Raw genomic sequence first — 20,001 nt, 5'->3', positions numbered from 1 at the left:
TTTCTCTCTTATGATATTCAATTATATTTGTATGTTATATCATATTAAATGAAATTATGATTGAATTGGAACAATAGGTGAATTTTGATCTATTGATAGTTTTATTATAAAAATATATAACGTATTAGTTATGAAAATATGGAGACGCCTGAAGGAATAAAGACAAAGATAAAGAGGTGTGTGTATGTGTGTGTGTGTGTGTGTGTGTGTGTGTGTGTGTGTGTGTGTGTGTGTGTGTGTGTGTGCATGTGTGTGTGTGCGTGTTTCTGAACAAAACCCAGTGCTATTCATACAACGATTTCAGTTTATTTCATTACAATTGTAAAATGACAGCGCACACAATGTTAAACCGACGCTTCATCCTCTCACAGGCAGTGTTCTCACCTTTACGTGTTTGGATCAATAAGAGCTACTGTGTATGGCAGCAGGGGCAGAGCTCTGCGTCTCCTTCTTCCTCCTCCAGATAACTGAAGCACTTTGAGATCTCTGGCTTTGAACTAGGAAAACAACCTTCAGATTCTCAACAAATATTAAATTACAAGACACAAGATGTCCTTAGAAGGTATATTAACCCTGTGTTGGCTGGCAGCATACAGGTGAATTCTTCTGATTAGAATTTAAAAAAGGAACGTTAATGAAAAATTAAATATGAAAAGAAAAAGATGAAAGTCGCCTTTAAAATGCGACTCACACAATGGAGATGGAGGAAATGGATCCTGTTCCTCGGATGCTGGAAGGTGAAGCAACGGATAACTGAAGGTTTTCTGTCCGATTGTTTTGGTCGTATTTACAGAAGAAAGTCCTCAATGGAAGTCTCTCTAACATCCAGTTCTACCTCAAACAAAGCCGATTAATGCACGACGTGTGAAGACAAACATGCTGGCACCAACACGCTCCTGACTCCGAGAGTCGCTTCCATAGAGCTTCATTCAAACAACTAAATCCTAAAGAAAATCTGGTCACGACGCTGGGAATCGAACCCCCGTCAGATGGGTGATAAGCGCTACATCTGTCCGCACGCCTCTCGGTCTGAACGACCTCTCGGTCCTGAGTTTTGGAGCATCTAAGTCTGTGGTCTTTATGTGTCTGTGGTTCATGACGCATAGGGAGCACAGGGAGCTACTGGTGAACGGGCCCGAAGAGAACACACGACACGCCGAGTTCGCTAAGAACGAAACGCCAAGAACGAAACGCCAAGAACGAAACGCCAAGAACGAAACGCCCACGCGCTGTCCACGGGATTTATTCAACAGCGGCAGACACATTCGAGGAGCAGTGAAGATGCGTTACGCTCTTCTTCTACCTGCTCCGGGACGCCTGTAAACCAGTCCTGTGCTGGTCCAAACCCAGTCTCACTGGGAGGCCGGGGAACGCTCACACAACGCAACGCTCACACAACGCAACGCAACGCAACGCAACGCAACGCAACGCAACGCACTGGTTTCCTGCATGAATGAACTGGACGCTTCCTTTGTTTCACTAGAACGACTTGCTTTGTGACGATGTTACGCTCAGAGGTGAAAGTTAGGTTGAGGCAACTAAACCAACGGTTAGGTTGAGGCAACTAAACCAACGGTTAGGTTGAGGCAACTAAACCAACGGTTAGGTTGAGGCAACTAAACCAACAGTTAGGTTGAGGCAACTAAACCAACAGTTAGGTTGAGGCAACTAAACCAACGGTTAGGTTTAGGTTTAGTTAACACAACTAATAGCTCGGTGTAGTCAACTAAACCACCAGTTAGGTTTAGTCCATTCCCTCGGCGTGGCGTCCTCGTGTCTCCTCGCTGGACGTTCGGTTTGGTGGACTCGTCCACTTCCCCTCCCGCTCACTCGTGTTCATCTTTTGGGATATTTTAACTCTCACAGGTGTCGATGCATTTAATTCATGTTTCTGATCGGATTTACTTTCCTTCGGCTCCGTGTTCGTCCCGCGTGACAAGTAAAACTCTATATACACAATTCAAGTCCCTGTACGCAAAACCAATAGATTACACTTTGTGACTATTTCACACTCTGCCGTGACACCGGGCCGGCTGATCACACGACACCGCCGGTCACCTGTAATCACAGTCCTACCTGCGTGCTACTGAAACAGCTGAGAGGGTCCAGAAGAGTATCGCACACTATCACCTGCTAGTGAACTTCACTCACAAGCCACAGGGTTGCCGGGCAGATCGGGCCCGGCAACTTTTTTACGCTCTTGTGCTATTTTCAAGTCCATATTTTAAAGGTTCAAACGCTCGTTTGGCAGAAGGCCGAATGGAGAAAACGAGGCACTACACATCGACACGAGGTTGTTAAAGTCCAAAGGGGGAGTGGTGCAGTGTTTGGTACAGCGAGGCTGCCTCAAACTCTTCGGCCCCGCGGGTTGGTTCTGTTGGAGAGAGGACCAGACGGCTCAGTGCCGGTGCCGGGAGTCCTGGCTGAAGCCGCCCGGAGACCCCCGGTTGCGATGAGGCTTGTACGCGTCCTGGTAGGGGTCCTGGTAGTCCTCCTCCTCCAGGGGCGAGTGGTCCCGGCTGTGCTGCGAGCCCGAGGACAGGCGGTTGCGGTTTTTCCGCGCCCGCTCGTTGTGGTAGTTCTCGTCGGCCGGCATCAGGCTGTGGCGCTCGACGGGGGAAAGGTCTGTGGTGGTATGGTTGCTGTTCCGGTTCCTCTGGGCCTGTTTGAGAGAACACAGTGAAACCGTTTAGCAAAAAATATACACCGAAGCTGCATGATGGACTTCTATACAACCAGAGGAGTCGCCCCCTGGTGGTCAGGAGAGAGAATGCAGCTCTAACACATGAAGCATAGACTTCTATACAACCAGAGGAGTCGCCCCCTGGTGGTCAGGAGAGAGAATGCAGCTCTAACACATGGATCACCTGGATGGCAGCAGGGTACGGGGACAGCGCCGTGGAGCCCAGGTTGCGTCCCAGCAGGGGGTTGAGTGGCGTGCTCAGCGAGGTGTGCGTAGCGCGCCAGTACGCCTCCAGGTACTCCGCCAGGTGCTCACAGGCGTCTTCTAGCTGGTTCTCATCCAGAATAATATCAAACATCTCCTGAGGTGGGACAGGAAGAGAGGAGTGAGTTTGTTTGTGGTGTTTAGCGCCGCGTTGCTTTCAGGTTTGACAGCGTGGACTCACAGACGGGCACTGGGAGAGTTTCTCCGCTGCAACCAGCTGCACGTTCAGGTGTTTGCTTTGAGACTTCCCTCTGGACTTGACCAGCCTCTGGAGGACCTGCAGCACAGAGACGCAGAATGAAGACACAAGGAAGTGGCTGCAGACCCTCAGAACATAGCACCTGCAGCTTTCATCAGTATTACTGCGCTGCCCGGTGGGGGCGTGGCCACTCAGGGCGTGCAAACTGATGCTCATTGTGGTGAACCGGTTGTCTGTCTGTTCTTTGTCTCCAGCGTATTGGCGGCGTGTTATTCAGGCTGAGCAGGCTGAGCAGGTTGCTCCCTCTCCTCCTGACTGATGCATCACCTCTGGACCCAGAACACCTCTACAGGCTGCAGACCTGGAGGATTCTGATTGGCTCTTGAACCACAAGGTCCTTTCAACACTTTAAGAGCAACATCTCTACTCCAAGAGAAGGAGGAGGAGGAGGAGGAAGAGGATGAGGGAAAGAAGAAGAGGAGGTGATGAAGAGGTGGAGAATAACCCCTGTGTGTGTCCAGTGTCAGACTCTCCCCGCTCACCTTGGGGGAGGACACCTTCACGTGCACGATGATGTCACCGCTCACCTTGGGGGAGGACACCTTCACGTGCACGATGATGTCACCGCTCACCTTGGGGGAGGACACCTTCACGTGCACGATGATGTCACCGCTCACCTTGGGGGAGGACACCTTCACGTGCACGATGATGGGCGCCAGCGAGGTCTTGAGCAGCTGCGCCGGGTGGTTGACGGTGTCGGCGTCCAGCACCACCAGCTGCAGCGCGCGGGCCAGCTCGAAGATCCTCTCGATCTCACTCTGCACCTCCGCTGCAAGGAGACGCAGCAACACAACACAACACACAGCGCTGTGAGCGACACCACAAGAGGAGGACACACACACACACACAACACGTGCACATCATTGAGCCGGCGGTCCTGTCGTTACCCAGGCTGGAGCGCGTGTTGGATCTCTCAATGATGGCCCGCTTACTGGGGTTGTTTAGTACTGACCTCTTGGCCAACGATATGTCAGCTGTTACCCGAGTGATGGAGATCCTGCAACCACAACACAGGGACGTGAGGAGGAGGAGGGGGAGGGGGGAGGAGGAAGAGGAGGAGGAGGAGGAACTGCTCTGACTGCTCACCTCCCGTCAAATCGGTGCTTCAGGAAGTCAAACAGAGCTTTCTGCATCATGTCTGTCACCTGCAGAGGAGGAGGAGGAGGAGGAGGAAGAGGAAGAGGAGGAGGAGGAGGAGGATGAGGAGGAGAATAAATATTAAAGACAAAGTATGGCGTGCCCCTCCACTCTGGTTATCGTTCCTTCTGATCACGTCTGTTATCTTTAACCGCTTCGTGTCTTTGGACTGTGGGAGGAACCCGGAGAACCTGGAGAACCCAGAGAGAGAACCTGAAACTGCAGACAGAAGGACCGTCCCGGCCGGGCTTTGAACCCGGGTCTCTCTCTCTTCTGAGGCGAGCCGCAGTGACTGAAGATGAGCAGCGTGAGAACTGTTCTCACGAGGAACGTCTGCGTTCTAAAAACCAGCCGCTTACCCGGAAGGTCGTTACCACGGCAACGGCGGAATCGGGAGACTGTGATTCCATGACAACCGACTCTGTTCACGTGACGACCAATCAGCTGCTTCTGGTTTTAACATGCAGGAGATTTAATGTTTTACCTGTGTTCATTAAAGTGATTTATTTTAGTTATTTAGTGACTTTATTTACATATTTAGTGTCTTTATTTGCATATTGACTATATTTAGTGTTTGTATTTACATATTTAATGCATTCATTTGCATATGTACTGTACGTATTTGCATATTTAATGTCTGTATTTGCATATCCTGAGAGTGAACGCGTGGTCTTCACCTCGTAACCTTTCAGTGACGGTCCGACCAGCACGACCGGCCTCATGGAGGGAACCACGTCGTAGGGAGGGACGTGCTCTGCCTGCACACACACACACACACACACACACACACACACACACACACACACACACACACACACACACACACACACAGCAGCAGGACAGTTATTGAAGTTATTAATATTAATAAAGAAGGGTTCATACACATTGTGACCAGTGGATTTTAATGACTTTTCACCAAATGAGACTTTTCCATGAATGCTCATGAATGAAAGCGTCACTCACCACCTTCTGCTTCTGCTTCCCTGAAGAAGACGAGAAAGAAAAGAAAGAAAGATGAGGAGGAGCAAAGAGAGCGGAGCTGTTTGTGTAAACACCTCAACACAGACTCAAACATCTGGACCAGATGAGGAGGCGGACCTGCAGCGTTGGGGTTGGGCTTGAAGGGTCCTGACACCACGTCCCCCAGGCTGGAGGAGGAGTTACCGCTGGACTTGCTGCTGGCAGCCAATAGGAAGAGAGGAGAGGTCAGGTCATGTGACCACTGGTCACACCGTCACCGCTTATTATTCACCTCAATGTCAGAGAGACGAAACCTTATTTATCCTGAAGAACATTTCACTAAAGAAAAAATTACACTTATTAGGTGCTCTTCTGCCTCTTGTGGCCACACTGGGTATTACAACAACAAATCATTTAAAGACAAATTCATGTTTCCACAAAAAAACACTTTCAACTCACAGATTAAAGAGTTTTTAAAGGAACCTAAAAACATATATTTTCTGGTTCTAAAGCTAGAAAACAATTTAAATTCCTCTCCTCGCTTGCTCTGCAGAGCCTCCAGCTCTCTTCCTCCTCTTCCTCCTCCTCCTCCTCCTCCTCCTCCTCCTCCCCCTCTCTCTCACCCGTGGAAGCGTCCTCTCTTCTGTTCCTGCTGCAGACGGATGTTTTCCAGCTTCAGAGGACTCGGGATGAAGCCGATGTCGCAGCCTTCCTTCACCAGCCGGCCGATCCACCAGTCGTTGTTGTACTTCTGCACAACCACAAACATTTCAAATTTAAAATAAAATAAAATTTTCAAAATTTTCAAAATTTTCAAATTTTCAAACTTTTCAAATTTTCAAATTTTCAAAATTTTCAAATTTTCAAATTTTCAAATTTTCAAATTAAAAAATAAAATAAAACTTCAATTTTTTTTAATTTTTTTTATTTTTGTATGGAAAAAAAATTAAAAATGTTAACAAAAATGTAAAATCTTGAAATCTGAATAAAAGCTTTTAAAATTTACAAAAAATACATTTACATATTTGGAAAATGTGTAAATGTAAAGTAATAATGTGAATGAAAAGATGGCTGCCGGTGGAGGTGAACATGTTGGTGACCTCTGACCTCTTTGATGTGGAGGAAGTCTTTGGCGTCGAAGGAGACGGCCGTGCCGGCGACAGGAACGTCTTCATCCAGAGCGCCGCAGTAACTCACGTTGGTCCTCACCGCAAACGCCACCGCTTTACTCTGAAGGACGAGAGGAGGAGGAGGAGGAGGAGGAGGGTCACACATGTATGTGTGTATATATATATATATATATATATATATATATATATGTTTATAAATATATGTTTATATATATATATATTTATATATTGCGGTAAAATGGTGTTGAAAGCATCACTGCTGTTACTATGGAAGCCCTGAGGGTCAAGTGAGCGTTCTGATGTCATGTGATCTCCTGTGTTGTCATGTGATCTCGTGTGATGTCATGTGATGTCATGTGATGTGTCGTCACGGTGACGCTGACCTTGGCCCTCTCCAGCTGCACGGCGGCCTGCTGCTCTCTCTCCTGCCGGCCGCCCTCCTTCTCCTCCTCCAGGGAAACATCAGAGTCTGACGGCCGGCTGGTGTACGAGTCAGCTGAGCCCTGAGGACCAAACAACAACAACAACAACAACAACTTTACACGCAACACTTGAAATGAGGAAGACGAGGTCGTACACAATGTCGACGGTCACATGATGGTCACATGACACATCACATGATGGTCACATGAGGCGTCACATGAGCATGAGGCATCACATGACGGTCACATGACACATCACATGAGGCATCACATGACGCGTGGCCTCCCTGCAGGATGAAGAGAGGATCAAAGCTGATGGAGGGAAGATCAAAGGGTTCAGGAGGTAAAATTAGACTCATTGGTTACCGTGGTGACGGAGCTGGAGGGGTTCCCTCTGTTGCTCAGTGAGAAGCTTCACCACAGAGAAGCTTCACCACACAGAAGCTTCACCACACAGAAGCTTCACCACACAGAAGCTTCACCACACAGAAGCTTCACCACACAGAAGCTTCACCACAGAGAAGCTTCATCACAGAGAAGCTTCACCACAGAGAAGCTTCATCACAGAGAAGCTTCACCACACAGAAGCTTCATCACAGAGAAGCTTCATCACAGAGAAGCTTCACCACAGAGAAGCTTCATCACAGAGAAGCTTCACCACACAGAAGCTTCACCACAGAGAAGCTTCATCACAGAGAAGCTTCACCACACAGAAGCTTCACCACAGAGAAGCTTCACCACAGAGAAGCTTCATCACACAGAAGCTTCACCACACAGAAGCTTCACCACAGAGAAGCTTCATCACACAGAAGCTTCACCACACAGAAGCTTCACCACACAGAAGCTTCACCACAGAGAAGCTTCACCACACAGAAGCTTCACCACACAGAAGCTTCTGTGTGGTGAAGCGTCCTGATGAACCACGACACTCAAAGCAGATGTTTAAAACTGCTGACGAGGCGTTGTCTTATAATCAGGCCCTGAATGTTTTGTTCTACAACATAATGACATGTTTGTGTACTTTGTGATCTGAGACGTTGTCTTTCAGATCCATCAACCAGATCTTCTTCATGTCCATCCTCTGTCCCTCAGTGACATCGTCCTCTGACATCACAGAGCTCGTGGCGGCGGCGTGTTGACGGAGCGGCAGCTGAGCAGCCGAACGCTGGACCGGTGTCACGTTACCTCCAGCAGAAACAAAGAGCAGCGCCTCAAACGCCTCCAGCCTCGTGACAGAAGAGACGAGCTGTGACAATGAACCCGTCTATTGAAGCACAAAGTGGGCGGAGCTTCCATTCAACCAGCAGCTGGTTGTGTAGATACGAGCGCTAATAAAGTGTGTTGGTGCTGCAGGGACAGGAACATCGGACAGGTTTTCCATTGAAAACTATTATTATTATTAAAAATAAATCATTCCCGCTAATATCGCAATTGTGATATCTACATTTTTGTAATTTTTAAGACCAAATTTTAATTCAGGGAAATAAAATCAGCCTCACTAAAAAAATAAAAAACACGATGGAGGGAGTTGAACATGAAAGATGACGCACAATAAAAATAAATACAAAAGTAGATGAAGTAGGTTGACACCTCATATGTCCTCATGTGACATCTTACTGAAAGTTAACTTCTCATGTTTGTGCGCTTTGCTTCAAAAGTTCAGAAAAACTTGTTGATTTCTGCTTTTTTTTTTTTTTATGCTTTTTTTGTATATATATATGTATGTATCCATTCCGCTTGCTTGCATGTATGTGTATATATATGTTTATACTTATTTCTTACTTATGTATACATCTGTTACCCGCTGTTCCTGTTATTATTTATTTTATTTTATCATCTGTGTGTTTAACTTAGTTTATGGCATTGGGATGCTGCTAGTACGACAAAGAATTTCTCCTTGGAGATTAATAAAGTACTTTTCATTTCATTTCATTTCATTCATTTTATCAGATTTCAGTGTTTAAGTCACAGGAAACAACTTAGTTGAGTTCAGGTAACAAGACTGTTTATGTTCAGGAAGAGATCTTCTTTTGGGTTGAAATAACTACAGAAGTGCTGTTACTGAAGTAGGCACACCAACACACACACACACACACACACACGCTTAAAAAAGACAAAGCGTGGTGATGTATTGCTTTAAATTCTGGTCTCGTCATCATTTTTTCCCTCTTCTTCCTCTTCTTCCTCTTCTGTTTCTTCCTCATTATCATATTTACTAATACTTATTTACTTATTTACTTATTATAAGTCAGTAAATCAACCTGCTGAGCCGGACGCACTCGTTTCCTTCTTCACGTTCTTTCTGTTTGACCCTCAGCTCAAAAGCAACTCAGATTTAATATACATTAAAGTGACTGTGAGCAGCGTCCATGTTGGTTCTGGCGCCCCCTGTGGTCTAAAGAGGTAGTGCCTCTGAGCACCAGGGTCCCTTCAGAAAACCTCTCGTTCTACTGCAGCGGGTCTGACAGGCTGGACCTCTCAGTCCTGGTTCTGGTTCTGGTTCTGGTCCTGTATATGGGTCTGGTCCTGGTTCTGGTTCTAGGTATGGTTCTGGTTCTGGTCCTGGTTCTGGTCCTGGTCCTGGGTCTGGTTCTGGTTCTGGTTCTGGTCCTGGTTCTGGTTCTGGTTCTGGTTCTGGGTCTGGGTCTGGGTCTGGTTCTTGTCCTGGTCCTGGTCCTGGGTCTGGTTCTGGTTCTGGTTCTGGTCCTGGTTCTGGTTCTGTTTCTGGTTCTGGTCTTAGTTCTGGTTCTGGTGCTAGTTCTGGTTCTGGTCCTCATCCTGGTTCTGGTTCTAGTTCTGGTTCTGGTTCTGGTTCTGGGTCCACGGTGAACTGGTCCCTGCTGGATCTCATTTTACTGTAAAAGAGCACGAGGCTCTTTGAAGAGTTCCCAAAATGACGATCACGAGCACAGACACAAGCAACGAGTCTGCCAACTGTCTATCTCGTGTCTGTACCACACACACACACACACACACACACACACACACACACACACACACACACACACACACACACGCTGACAGCGGGTTGTTTGTGAGGTTGTTATCTGAGGTACCGGTCCGGAGTCCATCGCTCCACACTCCAGTGTTATCTGTTCAGACGCCAGAGCTCCGTCTTCCTCCACCTCTCTCAGCCTGAAGGGCCAGAAGACTAAAAGGATTCTTCATCATCATCATCATCACCAACAAGCAGCCAGCTACTCAGAATAGACTCAACTCTGGTTGTATAGAAGACGCTCACTGGGCATGGAGGTCACATGGACCGACCTGCCGAGCGACTTCAACCTCTTTGACGAGAGAGAAAGCTGCTGCACCCTGAGGGGAGGCGGCCAGCGGCAGCTTCAGCTTGTTCATGACGAAATACGACTGCAGATGTAAAAACAGTAACACAACCAGCGTTTCATCACATGCACACAACCCTCTGTGCCAAATCAGTAAATCCATCATCAGTAAATCCAGCAGCAACTCTGTTTCTGTCAAACTAGAGATGTGATTGGTTGAAGACGATCAACCACAACGTCCACTCCCCGTGTACTTTAACCTGCAAACACTGCTGGAAGCGCTCTGCTCCCACAGAGGCGTAGAGGAGGAATCTGATTGGATGAAACTCTCTTAAAGCAGCTGCATGAAAGCAGCGCTGCAGCTGAAGCAGAGCAACAGAGGAAGAGGAGCTGAGACACGATGACATCACTATGACACATGGAGGGAAAAGCAAGAAATTGTAAATTAGCTATAACTGTGTAGGCCAGCAGAGAAGGATTACAGGCCCTGACGGCCACCACCGGTGTGTGTGTGTGTGTGTGTGTGTGTGTGTGTGTGTGTATACATTCCTAGATAAGGGATGAGAGATAAGAGAAAAGACAGAACCGTCAGGATGTGATGCAACTCAACGAGTCCACAGACTCACTGGGATTCCCTCCTCCTTCCTTCTCATCTCTCCTTTTCCTTCTCCTCTCTCCTCTCTCCTCCTCCCTCTCCCCGTCTCCTCCTCTCCTCTTCTTTCTCTCTCTCTTCTTTCACCCTCCTCCCTCCCATCCTCTTCTCTTCCTCACCTCCTCTCCCCTCCTCACCTCCTCTCCTCCTCCTCTCCTCTCTTCCTCTCCTCTCTTCCTCTCCTCCTGTCCTCCCTCCTCTTCTCTCCTCACCTCCTCTCCTCCTCTCCTCTCCTCCTCTCCTCCCTCCTCTCATCTTACCGCCACATTTCCACGGTGGATGAAAACGCCGCTGTGATGAATCTGCTGAGCGGCGAGAAGCAACGAGACAACGAGACGACCAGGATGCTCGATACAGACGAGCAGCGCAACGCTGGACGTGAGGAAACACCCAGAATGCTCAGCACACACACACACACACACACACACACACACACACACACACACGCTCATCACACGCTCATCACTCGCTTCGTGACACAAAGCATGAGGTCGTTGGTTCTTCCTCACTCACCGCCTCCGAGTCTTCAAACCCATGCAGGTACAAGTTCTCGTACATGGAGGAGAGGGAGTCCAGAGAGAGAGGAGGCGAAGAGGGGCGATCAACCTGCTCCAGAGAGGACGGGGGAGGACGGGGGAGGCGAGGCGGAGCCCCTCATGGGCCTGGAGCCCAGCCGGCAGCAGCAGGAGGAAGAGGAGGAGGAGGAGGAGGCGCAGAGCGGCTGCTGGTCGCTCTGTCTGCAGGCAGCTCGTCCCCAGAGGCTCAGCGCAGCTTCTGCCTCCAGAGCGCCTCAGCAGCCAATCACATCCAGCGCTTTAAGCCCCGCCTCCTCCGGCTCCGGCTGCTGGGAGGCGGGACGCAGCCAGCTGATTGGCTGACGGAGGCTCCAGTGTGTGAGTGAGGAAGAGGAAGAGGTGCAGGGGAGTGTGTGTGTGTGTGTGTGTGTGTGTGTGTGTGTGTGTTTGTGTGTATGTGTGTGTGTATGTTTGTGTCTGTGTGTGTGAGTCTGTGTGTGTGTGTGTGTGTGTGTGTGTGTGTGTGTGTGTGTATGTGTATGTGTGTGAGTCTGTGTGTGTCTGTGTGTGTGTATGTGTGTGAGTCTGTGTGAGTCTGTGTGTGTCTGTGTGTGTGAGTCTGTATGTGTTTAAAATCTGGAGGTTTTATTATATTTATAAATGTTTTATTATATTTTCGTTAATAAGACTTTAGTGTTTAATTCATCATGATCATAAATTTCTGCTTTCTCCATCTGGATGAAGTGTCTTCTGTTAAATAAACACAAATCCAGAACGTCTTCAAGGGGATGAAAGAACAAAAGGAAGTCTTTGTCTGAACATCGAGTCAGAATGAAGCTCAGAGATGAAACACATTCATGAAACACGCTTTAAAAGGTGAAGAGCAATAAAACAGTTCATCAAAAGCAAAATATTCTAATTAAAGCAAAGTTGTTTTAAAAGCCGTGTGGATGGAAATGAAAGATTAGCATTATATTTATTAGATACGCTCGTATCGTATTCACAGTGAAACAGCGCGACTCTGGAGGCGGGACAGGAAGTGCTTCACCTGTCAAATAAAACAATAAATGAACTGTTCTAGTAAAGTTTATTTATATTATTTATGACACTGAAGGACTCTGAGAGGTGTTTGTGTTGAACGACAGCGCCCTCTGCTGACGCACTGCGTTACTGCAGACGACTCTTCATCAGACCCGATGAAGACTCTGCATAGTCATATTGTTCCCTCATTATTTAACTACATGGAATAGTTATGAGAGCAAAACTGTCCTCTCTGCATTTAAAAATAGGTTCAATAAACATGTGATTAAAGTTATAATAATGTATAAAACTTTATTTATTACAAATCCATATATATATATATATATATATATATTTAATATATTACATATATATATATATATATATATATATATATATATATATATATATATATATATATATATATATATATATATATATATACATATATATATAAAATATGCTCTACATCACCGGCTCCAGCTGCTCAGTGGAGTCATGTGACCTACATCATCGAGGGATTAACGGGGAGAAGAAGCTGCTTCACTTTTCACTTTCCAGACGGCGAGCTCAACATTTGGGGACGTCGTGTTTAATGCGTTGAGCTTCATGAAAGGACATTTTATTCCTGGGAGGAAAGCCATCTCTGCTCATCGTCACGCCAAAATGAGACTTTATTTAAATATCAACTCAGACGGAAGAGAAAGAATTAAATTCAGACTTTGTTAAAAAAAAAGAAAAAGAGAACGACGAGGTCTTCAGACTTACGACCAAAGATCATGATAATAATTACTACAACATTCAATATGGCCAGGCTTTAAGAGTGGTCACTTCCTGTTCACTGGTTGCAAAAAAAACCAAGATGGCGACGGACAAATCGTGGAACATCGAGACTTCAAAACATTAACAAACCAACGAGCGACCTCACCGTATTTAAATCAACCAAAACCATCTTTACTGAAACTAAGCAAGTAGTGATGTTGCCTCAACACTGCAGGTCTGCACAGATGCACTGACCATCGCTCACGTTACTGAAAAACACCTTAAAAATACCTTAAAAACACCTTAAAAACACCTCATGATGCACAAGGATATGGCGCCTTCTACAGGAGAAATGTACACAAAACAAAGACCTTATTTCACGTCCTGGTGGGATCAAATGCACTTTACTCCTGAGAACATGTGTATATATATATATATATATATATATATATATACTTATTAGCAACTAAACAAACAAAACAACCAACATCAAAGGACGTTGATCCGGAGCTAAATGTCCTCTCAGGATTATTCTAAACATCTGCCGAGCTTTTGGCGTCGGAGAGACATCTGGCCATGAGAGAGATTTTCACCACACACACACACACACACACACACACACACACACACACACACACACACACACACACACACATAAAGCGGTGACTCATGTAACGTTCTGTGCTTTTTTCTGTGAAACTAGTTGAAAACAATCAATCGGTCCACTCAAAGACCCGTAAACGGTCATCAGTCGTTAGCTCTCACAGGGGAGGAGGAGGAGGAGGAAGAGCAGCTTCCTCCTCCTCCTCCTCCTCCTCCTCCTCCTGAGCTTGACCCCTGTTGTTGAAGGGCGCCGGTTGCCACGGATACACGAGGGAATCAAAGAAAGCCCACCTGATGACGATCATGAATCATAAATCACAGAGGAGGAGGTGAGCGTGAAACACATCGCTCTCTCCTCCTTTTCTTCTGGTTCGTCCCGTGAGACACAACATTACCTTCATGTGACGGCAACATGTGGCGGCAACATGTGACGGCAACATGTGACGGCAACATGTTGACGAACACGCGGAGCAATTAAAACACAAAGCAACCGATCGAAAGGTCGGAATCCAACGTCATCCCAATGAAATATTTAGACTGAATATTGCTTTCAAAATGACTTCAACGCCTCCAGACTCAACAGTTAGGTTGAGTCAACTAAACCACCAATAGTTGAGCCAACTAAACCACAGATAGTTAGGTTGAACCAACTAAACCACCAATAGTTAGGTTGAGTCAACTAAACCACCAACAGTTAGGTTGAGTCAACTAAACTACCGTTAGGTTGAGTTAACTAAAACAATGATAGTTAGGTTGAGCCAACACAACCACAGATAGTTAGGTTGAGCCAACACAACCACAGATATTTTTAGGGAACCTTCTGAAACCGTGTGATAAACCATCACGTGGTCTTTTGGTTCCAGGTCCTGTTTGGTGGACTCGTCCACTGACAGTCGTCTCTTCAGAGATCTTAAAGTACTTCACTGACTGTTGTTCATGTCCTTTAATCTGTGTGTCCACCACAAAGGAAGCTTCCTCACTGGCTTTCCCTTGGCTTCCTGTGTGTGCTGAGGGACAGGAAGTAAACCACCAGCAGCCCTTCCTTCAAACCAGAGATGATATGGAAACTACCGCTGTGCTGTGACATTAGAGCTTTAGCTGGCTGACATTTCCTCTGGCTGGAGGTGTGTGTCCTCTGGAGGTGTGTGTCCTCTTGAGGTGTGTGTTCTCTGAAGGTGTGTGTTCTGGTGAGGTGTGTGTTCTCTGGAGGTGTGTGTTCTCTTGAGGTGTGTGTCCTCTGGAGGTGTGTGTTCTCTTGAGGCGTGTGTTCTCTTGAGGTGTGTATTGAGGTGTGTGTTCTCTTGAGGCGTGTGTTCTCTTGAGGTGTGTATTGAGGTGTGTGTTCTCTTGAGGTGTGTGTGTTCTGGTGAGGTGTGTGTTCTGCTGGTGTGTGTGTTCTGCTGGTGTGTGTGTTCTGCTGGTGTGTGTGTTCTGCTGGTGTGTGTGTTCTGCTGGTGTGTGTGTTCTGGTGGTGTGTGTGTTCTGGTGAGGTGTGTGTTCTGCTGGTGTGTGTGTTCTGCTGGTGTGTGTGTTCTGCTGGTGTGTGTGTTCTGCTGGTGTGTGTGTTCTGCTGGTGTGTGTGTTCTGCTGGTGTGTGTGTTCTGCTGGTGTGTGTGTTCTGCTGGTGTGTGTGTTCTGCTGGTGTGTGTGTTCTGCTGGTGTGTGTGTGTTCTGCTGGTGTGTGTGTTCTGCTGGTGTGTGTGTTCTGCTGGTGTGTGTGTTCTGCTGGTGTGTGTGTTCTGCTGGTGTGTGTGTTCTGCTGGTGTGTGTGTTCTGCTGGTGTACCTGTCTGAGGATGAAGCTGGTGGAGGTGGTGCTGCCGTCGGACCTCTTGAGCCGGCTGCGTCTGGAGTAGGTTCCTCTGTTGGCCTGAGGAGGAAACACACCGGCTCAAGGTCACCTTCCCTCCAGGAAATGAGACCAAAGACCCACAATGCATTTCTGCAGAGGCACAACGACGCTCTCTGCGATCGACCCATTTTTCTTTTCCTCCGTACGTTGTGATTTTGCACTTCAGGCACAAACGAGCTGCAGAGGACGAGTGTGATGGATGTCTGCTGAGCAACGAGCATCACGACGCCATGCCGCCACCTTGAGAGAGGAACTCATCGGTTTGAGATATCAACTCATTATCTGGAAATAATAAGTCATTAGTTTGAGATATTAACTCATTTTGAGACACTAAGTCATAATATTTGAGAATTTAAGTCATTATTTTGAGATACTAAGTCATTATTTTCGAGGTATTAACTCATTATTTTGACATATTAACTAAATATTTTAATATATTAACTCATTATTTTGACATATTAACTCATTATTTTGAGATACTAAGTCATTATTTTTAGAAATTAAGTCATTATTTTGAGATATTAACTCATTATGTTGAGATAGAAGCTATTAATTCCTTATTTTGAGGCAGAAATTCATTTTTTTAGATGATAACTCTTTATCTTTAGATATTAAGTCATTATTTTTACATACTTACTCATTAGCTTCTCCATATTAACGAGGCCGCGCTGCTAACTGGAAGTTCATTTATTTCATACAGTCAGACACTCATTTAGATTTCTGCTCATTAACTTCTGCGCGATCCAAAAGAGCTAAACTACATTGTACTTATTGATTTATTCCCTTTTCTGAAGCTGTGTTTTGTTGTATTCTGCATAACAACATGTATTTGTAATGACATAACGTGATAATACCTGCGAGTCGTCAGCGTTGTGTCATGTTGGCGTACGCAGCCGCGTTGCTACACAACTTGTGAACGCACATTCCTGAGTTCACTCGCAGGGCTCGCGCTCTGGTCGTGTGTTTTATTAGTCCGTCGGTTCTTAACGACCTCGCTGGCGTCGTGACTCATGTCCGACCTTCGGGTCAAAGTGTTCGGCCTCCTGGTTCCCCTGAGAGCTGATCGATCAGTCGGTTCATCAATGAAGACGCTGAAGTCATGTTGAGCCGCTTCCTGCTGTCTCTGTCCTTCATGCAGAGCGACGATGTTCCTCCACTCCACAGACTCAGAGGAACAGTGCTGGAGTTCTGGTTCTGCTTCTGGTTCTGGTTCTGGTTCTGGTTCTAGTTCTGGTTCTAGTTCTGGTTCTGGTTCTAGTTCTGGTTCTAGTTCTGGTTCTAGTTCTGGTTCTGGTTCTGGTTCTAGTTCTGGTTCTGGTTCTAGTTCTGGTTCTAGTTCTGGTTCTGGTTCTGGTTCTAGTTCTGGTTCTGGTTCTGGTTCTAGTTCTGGTTCTAGTTCTGGTTCTGGTTCTCTTTCTGGTTCTAGTTCTGGTTCTGGTTCTAGTTCTGGTTCTAGTTCTGGTTCTGGTTCTGGTTCTGGTTCTAGTTCTGGTTCTGGTTCTAGTTCTGGTTCTAGTTCTGGTTCTGGTTCTAGTTCTGGTTATGGTTCTAGTTCTAGTTCTGGTTCTGGTTCTGGTTCTAGTTCTGGTTCTAGTTCTGGTTCTGGTTCTGGTTCTAGTTCTGGTTCTGGTTCTGGTTCTGGTTCTAGTTCTAGTCTTATGAGACTGTTCGTCCTGAGAGATGAAATAAAACATCACAGGTTTCATATCTGGGATGTTTTATGTTTCTGAGGTTCAGCATCGTGATGAAGATCTGTGAGTGGAGATCCACCAGAAAACGATTAATTATGAAGAACTCGATCTCATTTCCTGGTGAATGAATCAAATCCCCTCCGTTGGACAGCAGAACCTGAGTTTGATTAACGACCAATCAGAGACCTCGTTAGAGGTGATGAGGAACCAGAGCTTCATGGAGACCAGAACCACGACGTCAGTCTGTACAGAGACCAGAACCACGAGGTCAGTCTGTATGGAGACCAGAACCACGAGGTCAGTCTGTATGGAGACCAGAACCACGAGGTCAGTCTGTACGGAGACCAGAACCACGAGGTCAGTCTGTATGGAGACCAGAACCACGAGGTCAGTCTGTACGGAGACCAGAACCACGAGGTCAGTCTGTATGGAAACCAGAACCATGAGGTCCGTCTGTAAAGATTTGAACTATTTACTTTATGTTGAGATACCATGTCATTATTTTAAGATATTAAGTCATTATTTTAAGATATTAAGTCATTATTTTGAGACATTAACTCATTATTTTGAGACATTAACTCATTATTTTGAGATATTAACTCATTATTTTGAGATATTAACTCATTATTTTGAGACATTAACTCATTATTTTGAGATATTAACTCATTATTTTGAGACATTAACTCATTATTTTAAGATATTAACTCATTATTTTGAGATATTAACTCATTATTTTAAGACATTAAGTCATGGACAAGATATTTTTCATCGCTGGTAAAATGAGTTTCCATATTGTTCCGTTCTCATAATCAATGTTCCAGGTTTCAGCTTTAGTGAAACAACCTATTGATCTCCAATAACAACAATATGTGTTCTCCTATCAATAACTGAGCCATCTGTTATATTAATGCATACAGGACTAACTCCATGTTATAATGATGATGATGATGAAGGACTAACTCCATGTTATAATGATGATGATGATGAAGGACTAACTCCATGTTATAATGATGATGATGATGAAGGACTAACTCCATGTTATAATGATGATGATGAAGGACTAACTCCATGTTATAATGATGATGATGAAGGACTAACTCCATGTTATAATGATGATGATGATGAAGGACTAACTCCATGTTATAATGATGATGATGATGAAGGACTAACTCCATGTTATAATGATGATGAAGGACTAACTCCATGTTATATTAATGATGAAGGACTAACTCCATGTTATAGTGATGATGATGATGAAGGACTAACTCCATGTTATATTAATGATGAAGGACTAACTCCATGTTATAGTGATGATGATGATGAAGGACTAACTCCATGTTATAGTGATGATGATGAAGGACTAACTCCATGTTATAATGATGATGATGATGATGATGATGAAGAAGGACTAACTCCATGTTATAGTGATGATGATGAAGGACTAACTCCATGTTATAGTGATGATGAAGAAGGACTAACTCCATGTTATAGTGATGATGAAGAAGGACTAACTCCATGTTATAGTGATGATGAAGAAGGACTAACTCCATGTTATAGTGATGATGAAGAAGGACTAACTCCATGTTATAGTGATGATGATGAAGGACTAACTCCATGTTATAGTGATGATGATGATGAAGGACTAACTCCATGTTATAGTGATGATGAAGAAGGACTAACTCCATGTTATAGTGATGATGATGATGATGATGATGAAGGACTAACTCCATGTTATAATGATGATGATGATGAAGGACTAACTCCATGTTATATTAATGATGATGTTGAAGGACTAACTCCATGTTATAGTGATGATGATGAAGAAGGACTAACTCCATGTTATAGTGATGATGAAGAAGGACTAACTCCATGTTATAGTGATGATGAAGAAGGACTAACTCCATGTTATAGTGATGATGATGAAGGACTAACTCCAGCTCCACGTTATGATCATGCATAATAATGCATCTATAAAAAGGACCGTGAGCAGAGGACCAGGAGCCTCGGCGGGTCTTCCTGCAGGGTCTGCCGGCCCCCCTACCTGGAACACGGGCTTCTGCGTCCCCTCTCCCCCGTGGCGGGTGTAGATGTGCCGGGACATCTCGGCCAGCTCGTCGGTCCAGGGCGGAGGCTGCCGCTCGGTGCCGCTCCACGGGAACTGCTGCTGCGGCTCCGGGGGCGCGCAGTGGACCGGGGGCGCGCAGTGGACCGCCGGCTCCAGCTTGGTGGGTCCGGTTCCGAGAGAGAGAGAGAGAGAGAGAGAGAGAGAGAGAGAGAGAGAGAGAGAGAGAGAGAGAGAGAGAGAGAGGAGGATGCTGCGTCCCTCTCTGCAGCAGCATCAGCTCTGAGGCGCAGAGACCAGGACCCTCCTCCTCCTCCAATCCCATCACACGGGGCTCTGTGCTGCGTTCAGGGACCACCAGACATCAGCAACACCAACAACAACAACAACAACAACAACTGAGAATCAGATTAATTTTATTGGTTTGAATATGTTTGTCACACAATAACAAAACACCTGTAAAAGTCTGCTTCCTTCAATTTATTTGCTTTATTCGTTTTTTAAATGTATTTGATTCTATTTTACTTCATTATATATATATATATATATATATATATATATATATATATATATATATATATATTTATATGAATACATGTCCAGATGAATTATATAAAAATAGGAAATAAATCCTCATTTTCAGCTGCTTGTGTTTTGCAGATGAAGCTGCTGCAGCTGGACTTTACGAGGCGCACTTGAACGCAGCGTG

The 20,001-nt window shown here is 45.6% G+C and overlaps 1 protein-coding gene across 6 annotated transcripts; it reads right to left on the bottom strand.

Annotated features, from left to right (window-relative positions):
- Positions 1 to 298: 298 nt before the first annotated feature.
- cacnb4a (calcium channel, voltage-dependent, beta 4a subunit) lies at positions 299 to 19,537 on the bottom strand. Of its 6 annotated transcripts, none has more exons than XM_068602075.1 (14): positions 19,272 to 19,537; positions 15,474 to 15,557; positions 6,817 to 6,936; positions 6,411 to 6,533; positions 5,927 to 6,054; positions 5,442 to 5,521; positions 5,307 to 5,326; positions 5,021 to 5,101; positions 4,293 to 4,351; positions 4,094 to 4,203; positions 3,824 to 3,975; positions 3,129 to 3,224; positions 2,868 to 3,044; positions 299 to 2,662 (listed from the first exon to the last, which is right to left on the bottom strand). In XM_068602075.1, exons 1-14 carry the CDS (start codon positions 19,329 to 19,331, stop codon positions 2,399 to 2,401), a joined length of 1,554 nt encoding a protein of 517 aa, XP_068458176.1. In that variant the 5' UTR covers positions 19,332 to 19,537; the 3' UTR covers positions 299 to 2,398. The 6 variants fall into 6 exon arrangements, with proteins under 6 accessions (XP_068458176.1, XP_068458178.1, XP_068458179.1 ...); XM_068602077.1 differs by having other exon boundaries at positions 5,442 to 5,518; positions 19,272 to 19,536; XM_068602078.1 differs by lacking the exons at positions 15,474 to 15,557; positions 19,272 to 19,537 and adding an exon at positions 11,302 to 11,562.
- Positions 19,538 to 20,001: the final 464 nt, after the last annotated feature.

This window comes from Clinocottus analis, unplaced genomic scaffold (genome assembly GCF_023055335.1).
Source record: "Clinocottus analis isolate CAN_PGR_092001 unplaced genomic scaffold, fCliAna1.0.p SCAF_59, whole genome shotgun sequence".
Taxonomy (NCBI): Eukaryota; Metazoa; Chordata; class Actinopteri; order Perciformes; family Cottidae; genus Clinocottus; species Clinocottus analis.
This window is presented reverse-complemented; position numbering and strand designations above follow the sequence as displayed.